The following is a 22,668-nucleotide window of genomic DNA, read 5'->3' on the forward strand; positions in this document are numbered from 1 at the left end:
TTCGATGCGGACCGCTCCGTGGGATCTTCAGAAATGCGAAGATCTCTTTCTTTCCACGAAAATCTCAAACCCGAAGGAAATAGCAAGATCTCCAGCTTTTTTGCAGATGTCGACTTTTTTGATTTTGAAAAAATTCCAAATTTTTCGATGCGGACCACTCCGTGGGATCTCCAGAAATGCGGGGATCTCTTTTTTTTCACGAAAATCTCAAACCCGAAGGAAATAGCAGCATTTCCAGCTTTTTTGCAGATGTCGACTTTTTTGATTTTGAAAAAATTCCAAATTTTCCGATGCGGACCACTCCGTGGGATCTCCAGAAATGCGAAGATCTCTTTTTTTCCACGAAAATCTCAAACCCGAAGGAAATAGCAAGATCTCCAGCTTTTTTGCAGATGTCGACTTTTTTGATTTTGGAAAAATTCCAAATTTTCCGATGCGGACCACTCCGTGGGATCTCTAGAAATGTGGAAATCTCTTTCTTTTCACGAAAAGCTCAAACCCGAAGGAAATAGCAAGATCTCCAGCTTTTTTGCAGATGTCGACTTTTTTGATTTTGGAAAAATTTCAAATTTTTCGATGCGGACCGCTCCGTGGGATCTCCAGAGATGCGAAGATCTCTTTTTTTCCACGAAAATCTCAAACCCGAAGGAAATAGCAAGATCTCCAGCTTTTTTGCAGATGTCGACTTTTTTGATTTTGGAAAAATTCCAAATTTTCCGATGCGGACCACTCCGTGGGATCTCTAGAAATGCGGGGATCTCTTTTTTTTCACGGAAAACTCAAACCCGAAGGAAATAGCAGCATTTCCAGCTTTTTTGCAGATGTCGACTTTTTTGATTTTGAGAAAATTCCAAATTTTCCGATGCGGACCACTCCGTGGGATCTCCAGAAATGCGAAGATCTCTTTTTTTCCACGAAAATCTCAAACCCGAAGGAAATAGCAAGATCTCCAGCTTCTTTGCAGATGTCGACTTTTTTGATTTTGAAAAAATTCCAAATTTTCCGATGCGGACTACTCCGTGGGATCTCTAGAAATGCGGAAATCTCTTTCTTTTCACGAAAAGCTCAAACCCGAAGGAAATAGCAAGATCTCCAGCTTTTTTGCAGATGTCGACTTTTTTGATTTTGAAGAAATTCCAAATTTTCCGATGCGGACCACTCCGTGGGATCTCTAGAAATGCGGAAATCTTTTTTTTTTCACGAAAAGCTCAAACCCGAAGGAAATAGCAAGATCTCCAGCTTTTTTGCAGATGTCGACTTTTTTGATTTTGAAAAAATTCCAAATTTTTCGATGCGGACCGCTTCGTGAGATCTCCAGAAATGCGAAGATCTCTTTTTTTCCACGAAAATCTCAAACCCGAAGGAAATAGCAAGATCTCCAGCTTTTTTGCAGATGTCGACTTTTTTGATTTCGAAAAAATTCCAAATTTTCCGATGCGGACCACTCCGTGGGATCTCTAGAAATGCGGAAATCTCTTTCTTTTCACGAAAAGCTCAAACCCGAAGGAAATAGCAAGATCTCCAGCTTTTTTGCAGATGTCGACTTTTTTGATTTTGAAAAAATTCCAAATTTTCTGATGCGGACCACTCCGTGGGATCTTCAGAAATGCGAAAATCTCTCTTTTTTCACGAAAAGCTCAAACTCGAAGGAAATAGCGAGATCTCCAGCTTTTTTGCAGATGTCGACTTTTTTGATTTTGAAAAAATCCCAAATTTTTCGATGCGGACCGCTCCGTGGGATCTTCAGAAATGCGAAGATCTCTTTTTTTCCACAAAAATCTCAAACCCGAAGGAAATAGCAAGATCTCCAGCTTTTTTGCAGATGTCGACTTTTTTGATTTTGAAAAAATTCCAAATTTTCCGATGCGGACCGCTTCGTGGGATCTCCAGAAATGCGAAGATCTCTTTTTTTCCACGAAAATCTCAAACCCGAAGAAAATAGCAAGATCTCCAGCTTTTTTGCAGATGTCGACTTTTTTGATTTTGAAAAAATTTCAAATTTTTCGATGCGGACCACTCCGTGGGATCTCCAGAAATGCGGGGATCTCTTTTTTTTCACGGAAAACTCAAACCCGAAGGAAATAGCAGCATTTCCAGCTTTTTTGCAGATGTCGACTTTTTTGATTTCGAAAAAATTCCAAATTTTCCGATGCGGACCACTCCGTGTGATCTCCAGAAATGCGAAGATCTCTTTTTTTCCACGAAAATCTCAAACCCGAAGGAAATAGCAAGATCTCCAGCTTTTTTGCAGATGTCGACTTTTTTGATTTTGAAAAAATTCCAAATTTTCCGATGCGGACCACTCCGTGGGATCTCTAGAAATGCGGAAATCTCTTTCTTTTCACGAAAAGCTCAAACCCGAAGGAAATAGCAAGATCTCCAGCTTTTTTGCAGATGTCGACTTTTTTGATTTTGAAAAAATTCCAAATTTTCTGATGCGGACCACTCCGTGGGATCTCCAGAAATGCGAAAATCTCTTTTTTTTCACGAAAAGCTCAAACTCGAAGGAAATAGCGAGATCTCCAGCTTTTTTGCAGATGTCGACTTTTTTGATTTTGAAAAAATCCCAAATTTTTCGATGCGGACCGCTCCGTGGGATCTTCAGAAATGCGAAGATCTCTTTTTTTCCACAAAAATCTCAAACCCGAAGGAAATAGCAAGATCTCCAGCTTTTTTGCAAATGTCGACTTTTTTGATTTTGAAAAAATTCCAAATTTTTCGATGCGGACCACTCCGTGGGATCTCCAGAAATGCGGGGATCTCTTTTTTTTCACGAAAAACTCAAACCCTAAGGAAATAGCAGCATTTCCAGCTTTTTTGCAGATGTCGACTTTTTTGATTTTGAAGAAATTCCAAATTTTCCGATGCGGACCACTCCGTGGGATCTCTAGAAATGCGGAAATTTTTTTTTTTTCACGAAAAGCTCAAACCCGAAGGAAATAGCAAGATCTCCAGCTTTTTTGCAAATGTCGACTTTTTTGATTTTGAAAAAATTCCAAATTTTTCGATGCGGACCACTCCGTGGGATCTCCAGAAATGCGGGGATCTCTTTTTTTTCACGAAAAACTCAAACCCTAAGGAAATAGCAGCATTTCCAGCTTTTTTGCAGATGTCGACTTTTTTGATTTTGAAGAAATTCCAAATTTTCCGATGCGGACCACTCCGTGGGATCTCTAGAAATGCGGAAATTTTTTTTTTTTCACGAAAAGCTCAAACCCGAAGGAAATAGCAAGATCTCCAGCTTTTTTGCAGATGTCGACTTTTTTGATTTTGAAAAAATTCCAAATTTTTCGATGCGGACCGCTTCGTGGGATCTCCAGAAATGCGAAGATCTCTTTTTTTTCACGAAAATCTCAAACCCGAAGAAAATAGCAAGATCTCCAGCTTTTTTGCAGATGTCGACTTTTTTGATTTTGAAAAAATCTCGAATTTTTCGATGCGGACCGCTCCGTGGGATCTTCAGAAATGCGAAAATCTCTTTTTTTCCACAAAAATCTCAAACCCGAAGGAAATAGCAAGATCTCCAGCTTTTTTGCAAATGTCGACTTTTTTGATTTTGAAAAAATTCCAAATTTTCCGATGCGGACCACTCCGTGGGATCTCCAGGAATGCAGAAATCCCTTTTTTTTCACGAAAAGCTAAAACCCGAAGGAAATAGCAAGATCTCCAGCTTTTTTGCAGATGTCGACTTTTTTGATTTTGAAAAAATTCCAAATTTTTCGATGCGGACCGCTCCGTGGGATCTTCAGAAATGCGAAGATCTCTTTCTTTCCACGAAAATCTCAAACCCGAAGGAAATAGCAAGATCTCCAGCTTTTTTGCAGATGTCGACTTTTTTGATTTTGAAAAAATTCCAAATTTTTCGATGCGGACCACTCCGTGGGATCTCCAGAAATGCGGGGATCTCTTTTTTTTCACGAAAATCTCAAACCCGAAGGAAATAGCAGCATTTCCAGCTTTTTTGCAGATGTCGACTTTTTTGATTTTGAAAAAATTCCAAATTTTCCGATGCGGACCACTCCGTGGGATCTCCAGAAATGCGAAGATCTCTTTTTTTCCACGAAAATCTCAAACCCGAAGGAAATAGCAAGATCTCCAGCTTTTTTGCAGATGTCGACTTTTTTGATTTTGGAAAAATTCCAAATTTTCCGATGCGGACCACTCCGTGGGATCTCTAGAAATGTGGAAATCTCTTTCTTTTCACGAAAAGCTCAAACCCGAAGGAAATAGCAAGATCTCCAGCTTTTTTGCAGATGTCGACTTTTTTGATTTTGGAAAAATTTCAAATTTTTCGATGCGGACCGCTCCGTGGGATCTCCAGAGATGCGAAGATCTCTTTTTTTCCACGAAAATCTCAAACCCGAAGGAAATAGCAAGATCTCCAGCTTTTTTGCAGATGTCGACTTTTTTGATTTTGGAAAAATTCCAAATTTTCCGATGCGGACCACTCCGTGGGATCTCTAGAAATGCGGGGATCTCTTTTTTTTCACGGAAAACTCAAACCCGAAGGAAATAGCAGCATTTCCAGCTTTTTTGCAGATGTCGACTTTTTTGATTTTGAGAAAATTCCAAATTTTCCGATGCGGACCACTCCGTGGGATCTCCAGAAATGCGAAGATCTCTTTTTTTCCACGAAAATCTCAAACCCGAAGGAAATAGCAAGATCTCCAGCTTCTTTGCAGATGTCGACTTTTTTGATTTTGAAAAAATTCCAAATTTTCCGATGCGGACTACTCCGTGGGATCTCTAGAAATGCGGAAATCTCTTTCTTTTCACGAAAAGCTCAAACCCGAAGGAAATAGCAAGATCTCCAGCTTTTTTGCAGATGTCGACTTTTTTGATTTTGAAGAAATTCCAAATTTTCCGATGCGGACCACTCCGTGGGATCTCTAGAAATGCGGAAATCTTTTTTTTTTCACGAAAAGCTCAAACCCGAAGGAAATAGCAAGATCTCCAGCTTTTTTGCAGATGTCGACTTTTTTGATTTTGAAAAAATTCCAAATTTTTCGATGCGGACCGCTTCGTGGGATCTCCAGAAATGCGAAGATCTCTTTTTTTCCACGAAAATCTCAAACCCGAAGGAAATAGCAAGATCTCCAGCTTTTTTGCAGATGTCGACTTTTTTGATTTTGAAAAAATTCCAAATTTTCCGATGCGGACCACTCCGTGGGATCTCTAGAAATGCGGAAATCTCTTTCTTTTCACGAAAAGCTCAAACCCGAAGGAAATAGCAAGATCTCCAGCTTTTTTGCAGATGTCGACTTTTTTGATTTTGAAAAAATTCCAAATTTTCTGATGCGGACCACTCCGTGGGATCTTCAGAAATGCGAAAATCTCTCTTTTTTCACGAAAAGCTCAAACTCGAAGGAAATAGCGAGATCTCCAGCTTTTTTGCAGATGTCGACTTTTTTGATTTTGAAAAAATCCCAAATTTTTCGATGCGGACCGCTCCGTGGGATCTTCAGAAATGCGAAGATCTCTTTTTTTCCACAAAAATCTCAAACCCGAAGGAAATAGCAAGATCTCCAGCTTTTTTGCAAATGTCGACTTTTTTGATTTTGAAAAAATTCCAAATTTTTCGATGCGGACCACTCCGTGGGATCTCCAGAAATGCGGGGATCTCTTTTTTTTCACGAAAAACTCAAACCCTAAGGAAATAGCAGCATTTCCAGCTTTTTTGCAGATGTCGACTTTTTTGATTTTGGAAAAATTCCAAATTTTCCGATGCGGACCACTCCGTGGGATCTCTAGAAATGTGGAAATCTCTTTCTTTTCACGAAAAGCTCAAACCCGAAGGAAATAGCAAGATCTCCAGCTTTTTTGCAGATGTCGACTTTTTTGATTTTGGAAAAATTTCAAATTTTTCGATGCGGACCGCTCCGTGGGATCTCCAGAGATGCGAAGATCTCTTTTTTTCCACGAAAATCTCAAACCCGAAGGAAATAGCAAGATCTCCAGCTTTTTTGCAGATGTCGACTTTTTTGATTTTGAAAAAATTCCAAATTTTTCGATGCGGACCACTCCGTGGGATCTCCAGAAATGCGGGGATCTCTTTTTTTTCACGAAAATCTCAAACCCGAAGGAAATAGCAGCATTTCCAGCTTTTTTGCAGATGTCGACTTTCTTGATTTTGAAAAAATTCCAAATTTTCCGATGCGGACCACTCCGTGGGATCTCCAGAAATGCGAAGATCTCTTTTTTTCCACGAAAATCTCAAACCCGAAGGAAATAGCAAGATCTCCAGCTTTTTTGCAGATGTCGACTTTTTTGATTTTGAAAAAATTCCAAATTTTCCGATGCGGACCACTCCGTGGGATCTCCAGAAATGCGGAAATCTCTTTTTTTTCACGAAAAGCTCAAACCCGAAGGAAATAGCAAGATCTCCAGCTTTTTTGCAGATGTCGACTTTTTTGATTTCGAAAAAATTCCAAATTTTTCGATGCGGACCGCTCCGTGGGATCTCCAGAAATGCGAAGATCTCTTTTTTTCCACAAAAATCTCAAACCCGAAGGAAATAGCAAGATCTCCAGCTTTTTTGCAAATGTCGACTTTTTTGATTTTGAAAAAATTCCAAATTTTCCGATGCGGAATATCCGTGGGATCTCCAGAAATGCGGGGATCTCTTTTTCTTTACGGAGAGCTCGAACCTGAGGGAAATAGCAGAATCTCCAGCTTTTTTGCAAATGTCGACTTTTTTGAGTTTGAGAAAATTTGGAATTTTCCGATGCGGACCGCTTTGTGGGATATCTAAGAATGCGGGGATCTCTTTTTTCCACAAAAAGCTCAATCCCGAAGGAAGATAGGAGTGTTCTCTGATTTTCTGAAATATTAACTTCTTTGGTTTTGTCACGGACAGGCCGTACCATTCGGTACATACGGAAAGATCTCAAGTTTCATAAATTCAGTCAACTCAATTGTTCAAGTCAAGTCAATTGCCGCGACCCAGCATAAAACCATCCTCAATCCCGTCACCGGTCAGTGGCCCCGGTGCCAGCGGAATTTCGTATAATGCTCTTCGTATTTTATCATACGAAGAAACATCAAGGTTCCTCCTCTATTTACAGTAGCAAATTTTTTAATCCTACGCGACAGGCGGGGAACCGAGGGATTTTTTGCGGAGACAGCACATCGTGCGATGCAAAGCCGATGTCGTTACGTAGAGTTCGATATGTGGGGACAATTACAAGGAGTTGTCCTGCCAGCATATCAATCAAAGGACATTTTGCGACCAACCAGGAAATCATAACAATTATTCGCAATCGCTTGTTGGTTATTCATCCTTTCATCCCGAGAAAATCAAGAACAGACGTTATACCTGTCGAAATGCATTTCTCGGGACATTAATCCGAATAAACGTGAGTCGCTTGGATCCAAACCCGGAACATCAACAGTGAGTCTCGCTGACATCAACAGTTTTGAAACTCTGCCTAATAGCGCTCTGTGTTTCATTATACCAATCCCGACTCTTCAGTACACTTGGAAAATCGCGAGGCTCGTCAACGTTGGCCAAGACGAGTCAGTGTTAATATTCAATCCGAGACGAACTCGTCCAAAATCTCAGTTGTGAAACAGTGTTCAGTGCCAAACCCTGTGCCACCGCCTGACGATGGATTAAGATCAAGTGTTCAACTAGCGTTTAGCTCGTTCGCATTTTTGGAAAAATTGCAATTAACTGTGGAGTGCAACGTCACGGGATCGACCGGCGTGTAAAGCCAGTTTCGACGAGGTGACCAGCTCAAGATCGGTAACGTACATGACAATTCTCTACCTCATTTATATCTCTTTTCAAATTACTGTTTGCGAGTTTTGAAATGATTCAGGTTGTAGGAATCTGCATTATCGTGCAACAGTTTCATTAAAAAGCTCGGTTTGTTTTTAGCTTTCGCTAACAATAAGTTATAAGTATCGGTACATCGCGGATACCATATAGTAGCTTCGCTCTGCCTACCGTCACATTATCATCGTTTCAATTATCGTTATGTTATCGTTCCGATAACACAAGTTTTTTTTTCTTCTTTCTCTTTCTTTTGCATTCAATGAATCATTTACCAACGTAGACATACTTTACAATTAGTCTGTTCGAGTCAGGTATGAGAAAGCGAAGGAGAGGGAAAAACAAACCATCAGAAAATGAGGAACGCAAGGAGAAAAAAATCGAACTGAAACCGTGTCGTGAATAGTATTTTCATTTCTTTGAATTGGAATCGGGAATCACAAATTACGGATCACTTTATCGACATTTTAATTAAAAATTATATTTATCATCATGTACATGGGTATGTGCCTATCATATATAGTTATAAGTTACAGTTTCAATATGAAAAAGCTACGGTTATAATAATGATGATATCGGTATGCCATCTAGGCGATTAATAACGTCGATTATTATATATTTTCATCCAATTCTTGCTTTTCACGCGTATACATATATATATATTTATTTATACATTGTGGTTATAATTTTATACCAACATTTATACGTGAAGGTAAATTATTATTGACGTTATATCAGTTTTGATTAATATTTATACCGTCATTCGAAATTATATACTATTTTAAAATAGAACGTACAACTTGCAGAAAAAAAAACAAAAATTTAATCGTTTTCATTTATTCATCCATCAATTTATTTATCTACTCTTGCCACATCTTAATATTCATTCAATTATTGTATAAGAAATTCAAACTCGCTATTATGAGACCGGCTTCTATCGAGTATATTAACTAAATAGGAACAACTATTAAATTAATAATTATTATTTACCGATCAAATTCAGACATTATTATCCTATTTTTTGTTGTTATTAGCATCATTAGTATCGTGCTTATAATTATTACTACATCTTTTCTATCATTTCTATCATTATTATACCTGCGTTGTAAATATTATGATACCGTGATATATATGTAAAATGTTTTTTTTTCTTGTATAATATTAGGTATCATGATTGTGACTGAATATTTGTGAATTACTTAGAATTAAATTACATCATATTTACTCTACGTAATCTACAGGTAATTATCTACATTTCGCTATTCCGTTGATTTTTTCAGCTTCATTTTTTCTTTTTAAATTGAAAAAAAAATTTTCACTTCTATCATCCAGACCAATTTTTGCGACAATTTTTCTTCTCATTACGTTCAAATTTTTTCCTTTTCTTTTCACGTTTCACAATTTTCACCGTCTTCACATCAAGTAAAAGAGTTTTTCGAATTAGACCACCATTTTGTTTTCATCGTTGAATTATAAATAAAATTTTCGCGACAATGTCAAATTGGATGAAAATTATTAAAACTAATTATCACTAACAATAAAACTGATCGTGATTTATACTATAGTATATCGTACTATGTACTGAGGCACTTCGTGTTAGTTTTTTTCTAAATTATCATCCCCACTTTTATCTTCTTCCATCTTTCGTTTTTTTTGTTCTCATTTTCAAACCACTGTCAGTTAGATTGTTGCTCCAGTTGATTCAATTTTATAAATGTTCTTCGTTTGTTTCTTAGCTAAATTAATTTGACTAAAAGAAAGACAAATAATAATATTAACAATAATAATACCTATTCGAGCTAGTTTCTCTATGCCGTTGTCGTTCGTTTTTAACTTTTTATGTTCTTTGTTCTTTTTTTTTTTGTTTTGTTTTGTTTCGTTTTGTTCAGTTATACGCGTAAAGCAATACCAATTAATTAACTTATGTTTCGTATAGATACAATTTATATATATAATATAATATAATATATGTACATGTATATCAGTTATTGATAATTCTATAGGACTTTTATCGAGCTGTGTCAACTCCTCATTACACGCAGAAGAAAAAAAATAATAATATTTTGTCATAATATTTAAAGCGCTCAGATCGGTGTAAAAGTCAGCCTCAATATGGGTATGTCACAGACACCGTTGTACCAGTGTACATTTGTTTCTTTTTTTCTCTCTCTCTCTCTTGAAAAAAAAAGACAAAAAAACGAAAAACGAACAAAGAAAGAAAGTAACAAAATCTAACTAATCATTGAGCATGTATCAATCGTAATTCAGATCCTTCAGCTCGGTATAACCGACCCGTTTTCTGTGCACACTTCCTTGAGTCGTGTTACTCGACTTCTTTTTGTTAGGAGCTGTGGTCGGCGAAGGACCGTATTGATGACGACTCTTGTAAAGCACCATACTGAAATTGGAAAATAATCAAAGTCAATTAAATTAGCGCCATTTTTGACGACGGAAAATTTAGACCCCTCAGCTATTAGCTCGATTGGAAGTTCGACCGGTTGACTTGCGTATCTCTCCCAGAATAAAACTCGATCGAACTTGATCCAGAGTAATCTTATCTGATGAATAAAATTTTTATCATTTCGTTAAAACGCGTCGATCCTTTTATGGTTTCAATGCCGAAGAAACGAAGTGTGAGATTCTTTTCATTGAGACAATTCTCAAAGCGGAAAACTCAAGCCGCAATTCCGACCAAGAACCGTCGATCCGTGTCGATTATTCAAAAATTTACGAGCTTTAAAAAATCGGCAATCTTCGCGCTGAGAAAAAAAAGCTAATGCCCATTTTTTTTTAACGACACCGGTCGAGTCGCCCCTTTAAAAAATAGAATAGGTGGGAATATAGAGGTAGCTAAGTACAGGAAGGGAAATTAGAGAGCTATGAAAATGAGTATAGGATCTTCCAACAAGCTTAACTAAAAATGATTTATTGGGAATAGTTTACAGGGAATTTTCGGTGTTTAATATGAATGAAATTTTATCTACACAGGAACCATAGGAGGATCATGCAGATTTTTAGAACATGGATATTCATACAGATATTACTTATAGTCTAAATGCGTACTTAAGGATTATCAAGTGATTACCGAGGGAATAAAAATGTGGGATCTTTTAGCGTACAAAGAATAAGACAAATTCATTCGTTACGTAATGTGCTAAGGGTTGAATACCAAAGAAAAAAGGGTGGAGAATATTGATCGATTATTTTAGGTGATCGGAAAAAAATCCAAGTTAAATTTCATGCATCAGATGTCCATATCCGATTCAGCGTCGAACATTCGCTCTCTCGTATCGGAAACATTTGACGTATTCTAATGGCGTTTTGAAAGGGATCTACGAATCATGGAAATCACGAAAGAACAAAAATCATGCGACACGTACATGCCAATATCGTCCAACGAATATTTATGGTTACCAATGTAGATACTAGTCAACTTCCACCTCCGTAAAGCGAGGTGAAATCAGAGGCGGGAGGGATTAATATGAATATGGATGTTAAAAAGTCCGCCAACACCTAAACGAGCAAAGTTCAACCTGCGTCACTCGCCGAACAACATCCATCCATAAACTCCGACACCATTATGAAAAGTGAGTAGTGAACAGAATTGTACATAAAATTCCGAACTTTGTACCAATGCCATATTTTACTGTCTTACGTTAACGTGTGTAACATGCATATAATAAGGTTTACTGTTGTTTTTTTTTCTTTCGTTTCTCTTATCTATTTGTCCCAGCAAATTTTCTGACTAATTTCTCACAGTCCACCTCGGAAGCAACTCCGACACGACCGAGTCGACAACCGCCCGGAATCGAAGAGGTCGGTATCGTATCACAATGTTATTTTCTCAATAAAAATTGTCCCATCTTAACAGCCCCCCAAAGTTTCGCCCGAAATCTCACGTCTTCCTCAAATACTTTCGGGGCTCTAGATTATATCTAGGAATTAATTTTATCATCTGTCCAATATCTGAAACAAAGAAGGAAAAAATACATTCTTTAAAAATTGGCGAGTCAGTTGGTAGTCGGTGTAAAAGTTTATCCCGCAGCTCGACGGAAGAGAAATTTTTTTTTCTTCGTTCGGTACCCACCTCACCCTATGAATCCTGTCGCCAAGGATATGATGAGGACTAGAATTCCGGTCAGAAGTTGACCCATGGAAGATACGGATGGTTGTTGAGCGTAAGCACCGCCTCCGCTGTTCCCAAATTCAAATTCATCCCTCGCAGTCATTTGGCTTCCGTACTTCTGCATGAGTTCCAGCACAACGCCGTTCGACCAACCGAAACCCAATTGGACCTCGTATTCCCCGCCACTACCGTGACCGCCCAATACCGTTGCGTCGTACTGTTGAAGATCGGGAGCGGGAAAAAAACACAATTTTCAAATGAACAGGTGGTCTCGAAACGTCGGAAACAAGGTACGAAGTTTGATTAAGTTTTTTTTTGTTTTTTTTCGTTTCTTACAAACCTTTTCGAACATGTGACCGGTTTCGTTGAATGCGATCTGGTTGCCTCTGACCCACCGTTCGGCCAACTCGTAGGCCAATTTTTGCGCCCACGGATCCCCCGTGTTGTTCAAACCGACGATCATGATGTACTGGAGTGGCGCCCACGCGTTGGGGTAGTCCCATTGTTCACCGGTGTGTTCGAGGGTCGAAGGCATACCACCGTAATTGATCATTATCTGAGTTTTTTCGAGATACTTCATGACCTTGGAAACGTGATGCTGCGCGTCCGCTCGATCGAAACAGAAAGTCCAAAGAGGTGCGATGTTCGTTGGGTAGAAATAATCGCGCTCGATTTCATTCGCTATGTCGTAGTCGAGCCACACGCCTACTTCTTCGTGCCACAGAACCGCCGTAACAGCTTTCCTCCATTGATCGGCTATTTTCAAATATTCCTCGGCCCTCGACGAGTTGCCAAGTCTTTCGCTGAACTCGGCGAGCATCATCGCGTTCCCGTACAGTATGGAGTTCAGTTCGACGGGTATTATGTTGGTGGATTTCGTGTGCGTCAGATTTCCTGAAAAATTGACGATTCGCTTCGTTTATTATCATCGTTCGATTATTCGTTCGAATCCTCGGGGGCAAACTCACCTTTGTTGGTACCCTCCGAGACGAACCAGCGACTGGAAAAGTCCCATCCGGATTCGGCCGCGGATTTCAACTCCCTGTAGAACCTCTCCTTGTCCGCTTGAGTGGTGAAGATTTGCGCTGACTCGTAATCCTCCCTGAACGTGGGATAAAATGATCGGTTAACAATCGTCGTTTGAGAAAAATCGCTAACTTCGAAAATATCGTCGTTCTCACGCACCTGTAAGACTCCGGTCTCGGTCCGGTGGACTTTTCGTAATATCTTGCGAGGGTGTAATTCGTCCCGTCCTTTTCAACGGTTATCGTGTGATTGGTCATCCAATACTGAAACTCCTTCTCCAGAAGCCACATATTTTCAGCAAGCCAATTTTCGTCGTTCGTGAAATCCAAGTACGCCTTGACCATCATTATCAGGAGTGGGGGGTGGGATCTTCTCTTGTAATAAACTCTACCCCCGTTCGGGATGTGACCGACTTTTTCAACGACGCTTACCAGATTCGATATCATGCCTCGGGCGGTTGTGTGCATCTCGGAGTAGAGCAACCCCTTGATGATCCAGTAGGAGTCCCAGTAATAAAACTCCCTGAATCTTCCGCCGGGAACGATCACGGGATTCGGGACGTATATGATGGAATAGAGCTCCTCCTTCTCCTTTATTTCCTCCTTCATTTTTCTGCCGAGGAGTTTCCACACGTGGTTCAAATCAGCGGCGAACTGTCGCAAAATCGGGTCGCGGATGTCGTCGAGAAACTTGGGGTTCTCCACCCAGTCGGTCGGCGCCCATACTTCCAGTTCCGAATTCGGAGGATCGAAGGTGTCGTTGACGAAAATTTCAACCTGCGATCTGCTCGGCGCCCCCCCCGTCCTCTCCATAAATTCGTCGAACAACCTCAACGTCTCGTTCAATTCGTATTTCATCTTGGTGTCCACGAAGGTCTTCGAATCCGTGTATATAGCCGCCATTTGCACGGTGTGGAGTAAATTACCGTGACAATAAACGGGACTGAAATAACGTTTCGATGTTATTTCGAATTGTTTAGATTCTTACGGCGATGAGCAACGTAACTTGAGAATCGTTTTACAATCTTTGGACGAGTTCAGATAAGGATTTTCGACGATCGAAAAAAAAAAGAGAATGAGACGTAAAACGGTGGGGTAGGGGTGATAATTTCGCGAGCTACGCAACAACGAAATGTCACAGTCGACCGGTTGGTCAATTTTTATAGGAATAAAATTCGAGCCACTCGATTCAAGAGAAATGACCGCGCTTTGCAAACGATGTTATAACCATGTATCACGTTATACATGCTATACATGAACGGCAAATGGAACGCGGTATTATAAATAGAACCTTTATTCGAATTAGATGCGCGGTTGAAGAGACATGCAAGTTTCATTTGTACTACGACTTTGCTATACGATCGTTCTCCCATTTTGACCGATACCGTAATCAAAATCTCATCGGAATTCGGTTCCTCAATTTTTCTACCCTCGTTAGTTTTTATCAAAATTCGAGTCGAAGATCGATCGGATTCGGCAACAAAAATTTTTAACCGCGACACGAATTCACAATCACTTCGGAATGAATTCCGCCAATTATCCTGAATGATAAAAATTTTCGAAAAGAAAATCGAAAATTCGCTCACCTGTCACACGATGGTGGAAAATTTTCTTCGTCCGGATCGTAAACGGCCGTTGCTGCAGATCCCATAGACGCTAGGCTAATGAGCGTCCCGATAATTAAGAGCGATACATTTGTGAAGTTTATTGTCGGCACCATTATATTTTTGACGAAACGAAAATTGAATAAAGTAATTCGAAAGAAAAGAAATGAAATCCGCTGCAGCTGACGTGCGGGCTTCAAAAATTTCGATAACTACTCCTCGGTTTCTTCGACGTACAAACGGCAAACTCTCATCGCACCATTTCCTGTGGGACACAAAACAAAAAGAAACGTCATTTCAATACGTACAATCATAAATATGTTCATTAAGGTTTTTTGTTACACTTTGCCGAATGAAAAACAAAAATTGAAAAAAAAAAAAATCGACGTATGGAAACGATCGTCGCAGGCCCGAAAATATCCTTCGTTGTGAAAGGACCTGCGAACAAAATGGAACAAAAGTTGAAGGCAAAAGAGGCAAATTTTCAATTTGCGCAACTCGAGCTGTCCGCAGTTCTCTGTGTACTTTAAAAATAGTAGCGGGTACAAGTTTGTCGGTACGAGATGTATGAAGGAATAGGTGCCAAGTCACGTCGTCAAAATTCAAACGACGTTTCACTTCACTTCAAAAAAAAAACATCATTCTCGCGTCTCGCTCTCCCGCTGTACAACCGAGAGGACGCGATAAAAAAAGACCAAAAAAAAATAGACCTCATCGTGTACGAAAATTGAGTAATCAAGCGAACGGTAAACGCAGTCTAAAATTCTGTCGGTTGAGACGTTCTTGCTCAACGTCGCGTAGAGCGAAATTGAACAAAACTCGACGCGATCGTGGAAGTTTTTCTCTTTCTCGTAAAGATAATACACACGGTGCAGATAGCGACAGAGACATTTTTAAATTGGCAAGGTAACAACGATAATTCGTCGCGTTTTTAACGAGGTTGAAATACCTTCTCCTTCGCGATAAAAAAAAAAAAGAATGGAACTTAATAGTTCGATGAAATAATTTGGAACAAGTAGTCGTCCTTGACTGCAGTCGCGGTTCACCGTATAACAAATGTCCCGCACGGTCAGCTGTCGTTGAAAAAAATGAAAAAGAATACGTAAAAAGTATTCACAAAAAAAAAAGTTAACCAAAAGGCTCTCGAAACTCCGATTGTTTTTTTTTTTTTGTTTTTCTTAATATTTGTTCACCCAGATCGAAAGGTGATGAAAAGATGTACGATACACCCGGTATTTTTCTAATATCACGCACACGTCTGATGAAACATTAATAATGATAACATTATTAATAATAACGATGATAATAGGAACATATTTTCGTTCTGAAAAAGTTTCACGATTGTTTGCCCGGAGCATTATTATGCGTGTGTGTGGATCAGGTTTTAAACACGTGGAAGCCCGATCGGTATCAGGTTATTCGGAAACAAGATATACACGCGAGTAAATATTGCTTATGTATACGTTAAACTATAATCAAAGTTTAATGTCCATATATGCATATTGGATACCGAAATGCATCGAGTAAATACATAACATGAGTATTATGCACATGTAACGTGTAAATTTTTATCATCAATCGTACGCGCATCCGGATTATTCGCTGTTCGTTTAGCGCGAAAAAGTTTTTCGAATTTATCAAAGTTCGAATCGATAAAGGTCACGAAATCGTTCGCAGAATTTGAAAAACTTACACGATACAGACCGACGTTCGTGAAGGATAAAAAGAAACTGAACTTATATATCCTACCTTAGAATAAAATTTTCACAATATTTTATATCCAAAAATTAGGCAAGTTTATTTATTTATTTTTTCTTTTTTTTATTCAAACAGAACTTCTCGATATTTAATTGTATCAGGTTTTTTTTCGTCTATTCAGTTTGGTTCCGAACACTGTTCAACGGATTTTAAAAATGAGCGGAAAAACGAAAGATGTTGTAAATTTTTGTGGAAAAAAAAAATCAAAAAAACGAAAAATCGAATTTTCGATTCGGTTAACAACGACGGAGCGAACGGCTCCGGTCTTCTGGCCACTTTCAGCCGTACTGAAGTATTTCACGAGATATCTCTACGCGAGTGTCTCGCATCGGCATTAAGGGACGACTGGTTCTCGTGGGGACGGAACGACTGGTTTTTAAAATAAACTTGACGAGTTACATCAGCGGCCGTGCCTCCGGAACGTTGGAGAACGATTGGCCGAGCCCCCGAAACGTCGTATTCTCATTGGCGGACTCGTGGGAGCGCGTGCAGAAAAACGCCGTTCAACAATCTCCGTGCGATCGCGCGGTGACGATCGCCGCGATATTATCATCATTATCTACGTTGTTCTTATCATTATAACGTACGTAGTTCCTAAGCGAGATACATCACACGTTGCGGGTTCTCATTTTTACAAGTTTTCTCCTCTCGTCATTTATTTTCCGTTCTTTTATTCCCACCAGCTCGATTTTGCGGAACGTTAGGCGCACCGCCGACGCGACGTGAAATCAATTTTTGACGACTCGCCGAACTTTACCAAACGTCCGGACTTCGAAAGAATGGACCCGGTGTTTCGTGCGATTGAAATCGCTTCACGATCGCCCGAAAAACTGAGGTATCGGTAAGACCGATCGGTATCGAGGTATTGCCGATTTTAACGCACGAAAATCGGGGTATCTCGATGTTTTTCTTCCGCGACGCGTGAAATACGCGCGTCTCTAGGTTCGTCGGAATAGAATTCGTCGGCCTCGCGCGGTTGGATCGGTCAATCACGTTAACCTTACGCAATGGGAAAAACGCATGTGACGACCGATTTTAATACACACTTTATTAAAACGACTTGTTATTGACCAATGGAATCCCATCGCAGCTTGCGTTTCGGAGCACCGAAGATCGTCGAATGCCGAAAGAACAACGATCATATTTCTTCTTTTTTTTTTTTCTCTTCTCTTTTTCATTCTACGTTTCGCGCGCGCTCCGACGCGCGATGACGCAGATAACGTCGACGATACCTCGAGTTTTCTGACCCCCCGATGCTCGTACAGCCAATCGAAATATCTTCGTCGCGATCGAAGAGTCAACGGAATCTTACAAAATCGAAACAAATCGTTAACGCGTTCGTTCAAAATTGACGAACAAGACCCCAACGGACTAACTGCACCGGTCGTAAATTTAATCGGCACGCCGCCGTCGATTCGGAATCTCATTCTCCTTCTTCATCGCGCGCGTCGAACGATCGGATTACGAGCGACCGGCGTGTGAAGACGATCGGCGGTTTTTTTTTCTTCTCTCTTTTCATTTTTCTTGTTTTTTTTTTTTTTTTTTTTTTTCACTACCTCAGATCCGATTTCTGGAACGCGTTTTCGACAATCGTTGACGAGCAATATCGTCGATATTAATATTCGCGCATTCGTTATGTGGAGTAACGCCTGATGCGCGGTGTTAAAAACCGGTTCCCCTTTGTTCGCGCGATGCGAAAATTCACGATTCCGAAACGATGACGCTGCCCCCGGGTCCGTTCGTTTGATGGGAGAGCGAACGAAGCCGCTATTTTCGACGGTGTTATATCAGGTCTCCGTGGCGACGATTTCTCCGAGGCGAAACGGCGTTAATTCAGATGCGAAACCCTGTAAATTTCCTTCGAGGAAACGTCCAGACGTTCCCTATCGCGTTGGGCTATCCTTGAGGGGGTCCGGTGACCCCGTCAATTGCCGATTGAACGCAGAAGACCCCGGCAAACTCTAGGCGCGCGCGTCTATTTCGCTACGCGGGTAAGGGAGAGGAAAAAAAGAAAAAAAAATTGAAATAAATCAATCCAAGTCAAGGCAGCGCGAAAATCGATTTAATTTCAAGATTCGCGAGATGGCGGTATCGCGTTTTTTGGTACGAGAAATTCGTTCGATCGTTGTCGTGTTTCATGAAGAATCGACTGCACGACTACGTGAGATTCTCGACGCGGCTACGAGGAAAGAGAGCAGAAGAGAACCTACGAGGGTTTTCGCGGAGAGTAAATCATGACTAACCAAAAGATAAGGATACGAAGCCTTAACTAAGTCACGGTTTGAGTTTCGCAAACGCGATCGCCGTCGGTATACCCGGTATAACTGTAGCGTGACAAAAGTCTGCCACATATCAGCGTGGAATTAAACTTGAAACTGCCTACCGTTAGCGCAGAGACGAAAGAGAAGGAGGGAGAGAAAATAAAAAGGAGAAACAGAAGAAGGAAAGATAAATTCATCCTTGATTATTTCGCGGCTTTCGAGTACCGGCGACCCTGGCGAGAACTACCGTGTATCGTGAGAATTATTGCGAAATTACGATTTACGCGTAGGAATAATCGTGGGGGGGAGAAAAAAAAAAAGTTTCGATCGTTCCTCGTCGCGTTGTCCTTCCGGATCCAATTTGGTTGTTTTTTTTTTTTTTTTTTTCTATCGACGCGACGAAAATTTGAGGATACAAATTTGCAGGGAATGACGAAGTCAACGATCTGCATCGCGCAATATGTATTTACTTAACGATGATTCTTGGAATCCGATCTTGCGACTGGTGCGAAAAGAAAAAAAGTAGAGGAATCGGTGATTGACCCGTGGTCGCGACGTTCCTTAATTCTCGGGATTGCGCGCCACGCCATTTACCGTCGCGATTTCCAACGTCGGTCGGACATCGCGCGGAAGAGCAAATTATATTCCGTAAAAGAGTAACGATGAGAAAGAAAAAAAGAAACTAGCCAACGCGAAAGGAAAGGCGATTTAACGCAAGACAGATTTTGTTGACGCGATAATTAGAAAATCGGAATACCTATGGACGATTTTGTTCGAAATTTTTCCATCGTATCTTCAGACGTCAGAATATGGGGTTCGATTCAGAAAAGTAAAATGCGTTTGACGCACTTACGAGTTTAGCTTATTACCGATTGTGTTTTATGAAATGTTGAGTACAATAATTATCCTCCATTTTCAATTATCACGCGAGCACTGCAAGACGTCGGCTTATTTTCATATCGTTTTTTTTGTAACGAGCAGATTACGGGCCTTAAACTAACGTTGGAACGTTTCGATGTTTCTTTATTCAATATAATTTCGAATCGTTACGAATATGTAATTGTTGGTCCACGCGTTACACATCCTTCGACATCAATTGCCGTCAATTTTACCTCATCGAAATCTTTCCAATTCATTTTATTCTCATTCTTTTTCTCTTCGTACGGTTCGGATTACCATGACCTATTGTACGGGATACAATAGCATCATTTTTAACAACAATTATCGAAGGTGGTAAGAGAAGAAAAAAAAACGAATAACAGCGCCATCTTGCCAACGCGCCCCTAACTACAATGTTATAACTTTAGAGCGAGCACGGCCCGACGTACGAGTGTTCATTAATAAAACGTCGTAAGTCCAAACAGATTAAAATCCCCAGGCGCGATCAGTACCGTAAAAAATACATGAAAAAATTTATTTGCAGTACCGTCCCGACGATAAACCTTGAAAAAAAAATGGAGATGAAAATTATTCATTTATTTTTGAAGCCGGAAAATTGGTTGCAAAAAATTTATTGTACCGTACGTGGTCGGGTTGGATATTGGAAAAAAGTTGCGAACGTCAAAGAAGGGGGATGAATAAAAGTATTCGATGCATCTACTATATTTTTTTTTTCCATAGGTAAACTTTGAATCGAATGTTAAACATTTTTGCAACACATGGCGTATGCTTGCGCTCAGTGTAAACTGCTACAACGTAGGTATTCTGCAGTGCTATAGGTATGATTGCGAATATTCGCGCCATCCAACGTCACTTTTACGTCAGACGAGGCACGTGAGTTTTTACACGAACGCGAATGGGTAATTATTTTGCTGCCCGTTCAGTTTTGTCCCGTTCATATGTTGGTATTGTATTAAAATAGGGTGAAATAATTAACCCGGGTGTATAATGAAAACTTATATCCCGTTATTCGTATACGTATGATATACCGTAACACCGATTCAGGGGACTATGCGACAACGCGATTGAATTGAGATTACAATTTTTTTGCTTCGAATAAAAACTAAATTTGTTCTTTCCTTTTTTTTTCGGAAATTCAAGAGGCATAATCTAAGAATCTTCGTACTCCATCTGCGTCGTTACTTTATCGTCATAATTACTGTCATTTGTAAAACAAATAAAAAGATCACTCGAGCTACCGAGTCGTCCCCTTGAAGAAAAGTCTTTTCTAAGCCATGCATTATCGTAAAAATACTAATGATAATATTAGTTTCAACGAATAATACCCAGTAGCCGTCCTCGTAACTCGAAATAGAATTTTTGATTACAGCAATAAAAACGCGGATTAAAAAAAAAGCGACAAACAATCTGACAATCACGCATTTACAAACGGTAATGCACGTACTCAATTGATGATACAATTCATGTATCAGATAAATATTATCTGGATCGTGTTTATACACGGATATCTTTTTTTTTTTTTTCTAAACTTCTCGATTTTATTTAATATTTTTTTTCCTCGATCTTATTTCTTCCCATCTGTACAGTTATCCATCCGTATTTATACATATAAACATCGAATAAGAACCGAACGAATTCAGTCGCTTTTCTAATCACTACTAGATAATTTTCTTATTCTATTCTTTTAATATTTAAATTTCTGATTTTTCATATAGTTTTTGTTTATGTGTAAATGAATAAATTCGGAAAATCTGTAATCAATATAGAAGAAAGATTTTATAGACATCTAGGTGTATGTAGTATATCTCGTTTAGTTTGATTGATTAATATGTGCACGTGCATATGATCATATTACATAATAACCTACAGCGTATACAGATTGCGTAACGTATATGTTTTATTGTAAAATTTCAACGAGTGAAGCCGAAAAAAAGAAAAATTATGATTCTCGAAATTCGTACAAAAACTTTCTGTATTATTTAGTTTTTCTCCATATTTCGGCGAAAGAATATTCTCATTATTGAATGATTCCAATAGAGATTAATATTTATTATTTTATTTGATTTGATTCAAATTTTTTTCTCATCGGAAATTAGAAACATGATTATTGTTGGCTAAACTTATTTTTTACGTGATATAGATCAATTATAGATAAATGTGGATAACCGGATGGATGACGGTTGGATTGATCAATTTTTTTCTAGTCTTATTGATTTTTTTTCGATTTTTTTAATTCAACTAATCCAGCAAACAAGTTGTCAATCATTATCGATTACAGCTTCTTTTGAGTATCGTGGGATTAAAAATCGGATTTAATGAAAAAATGAAGAAGATTTCGAAAAATTGAAAACACTTCGTAATTTCATATTAAAGAAACCACTAGAACACAAAGTTTTCTTCTACTTAATAAACCGTCATTAAAATCATTCGCATACTATAAATTAATTGAGACAAAAAGAGGTAAATCGAACCACTTGCCGCTGTAAGAATCGGAGGGAAAGGATGAGGGGAAGATAAAACAGGTGTGATAAGAGAAGATGTGTGGACGAAGTTTATTTGAATTGTAATGCTGGTAAAAATAATATTAATAATGGGAGTGTAAATCAATTGTATTTAATTCTAATTCATTATTTTTTCGTTCGTCGTTCTTTATACTTACTATATTCGTTGTGCAGCGGATGACGGAATAAAATCTGCAACTGCGATTGATAATTTTTCTTTGCTCGTAAAAAATTTCTTCGTCCTTTTTATCTTCCTTATATTATTTTCTTTTTTCACCTTGCAGTTCCAACTGTTAAATTCGAAAAAACAAATGTATAGTATTTTGCGCCTGACTTTGCGAATTATTGTTTCTAACGTAGTTTGGAATCGCAACAATATCTTATAGTTATTCAAAACACATATTTCTTAGTCTGGAAATAATTTGTTAGCTATTATCTGTGAAAAATATGTATTAAGAATTTCAAAGCGCACCTCAATTTGAATTATCTAGGCAGTGTTTTGTCTTCTTCTCCCGGCTCGCTTCTTTTGTTTCTCGTTTGAATTTCGAACACAATTTTAAATTTATAATAGCGCAGAATCCTACCCTAACCTAAAAGTAATGTTCCAACGCTGATAATCGACTCGGATTGAAACAATTCGTAGTTCGTTTCTATTTGTATTTTTTTTTCTTTTTTGCAATAATTTTCAAAATTAAAATACTTCACAATTCACCTTAAAA

At 39.0% G+C, this 22,668-nt stretch overlaps 1 protein-coding gene across 5 annotated transcripts; it reads right to left on the reverse strand.

Annotated features, from left to right (window-relative positions):
* Positions 1-8,235: 8,235 nt before the first annotated feature.
* Positions 8,236-22,594, reverse strand: LOC105690988 (trehalase). Of its 5 annotated transcripts, XM_048656038.1 has the most exons (9): positions 22,422-22,594; positions 22,108-22,239; positions 21,105-21,106; positions 14,512-14,794; positions 13,086-13,868; positions 12,869-13,002; positions 12,241-12,794; positions 11,867-12,117; positions 8,236-10,172 (listed from the first exon to the last, which is right to left on the reverse strand). In XM_048656038.1, the coding sequence occupies exons 4-9, from the start codon at positions 14,643-14,645 to the stop codon at positions 10,028-10,030; spliced, it is 2,001 nt and encodes a 666-aa protein (XP_048511995.1). In that variant the 5' UTR covers positions 14,646-14,794; positions 21,105-21,106; positions 22,108-22,239; positions 22,422-22,594; the 3' UTR covers positions 8,236-10,027. The 5 variants fall into 5 exon arrangements, with proteins under 5 accessions (XP_048511995.1, XP_020710900.2, XP_012264623.2 ...); XM_020855241.3 differs by lacking the exon at positions 21,105-21,106; XM_048656039.1 differs by lacking the exons at positions 8,236-10,172; positions 21,105-21,106 and adding an exon at positions 11,399-11,740 and having other exon boundaries at positions 22,422-22,591.
* Positions 22,595-22,668: the final 74 nt, after the last annotated feature.

This window comes from Athalia rosae, chromosome 5 (genome assembly GCF_917208135.1).
Source record: "Athalia rosae chromosome 5, iyAthRosa1.1, whole genome shotgun sequence".
Classification (NCBI taxonomy): domain Eukaryota; kingdom Metazoa; phylum Arthropoda; class Insecta; order Hymenoptera; family Athaliidae; genus Athalia; species Athalia rosae.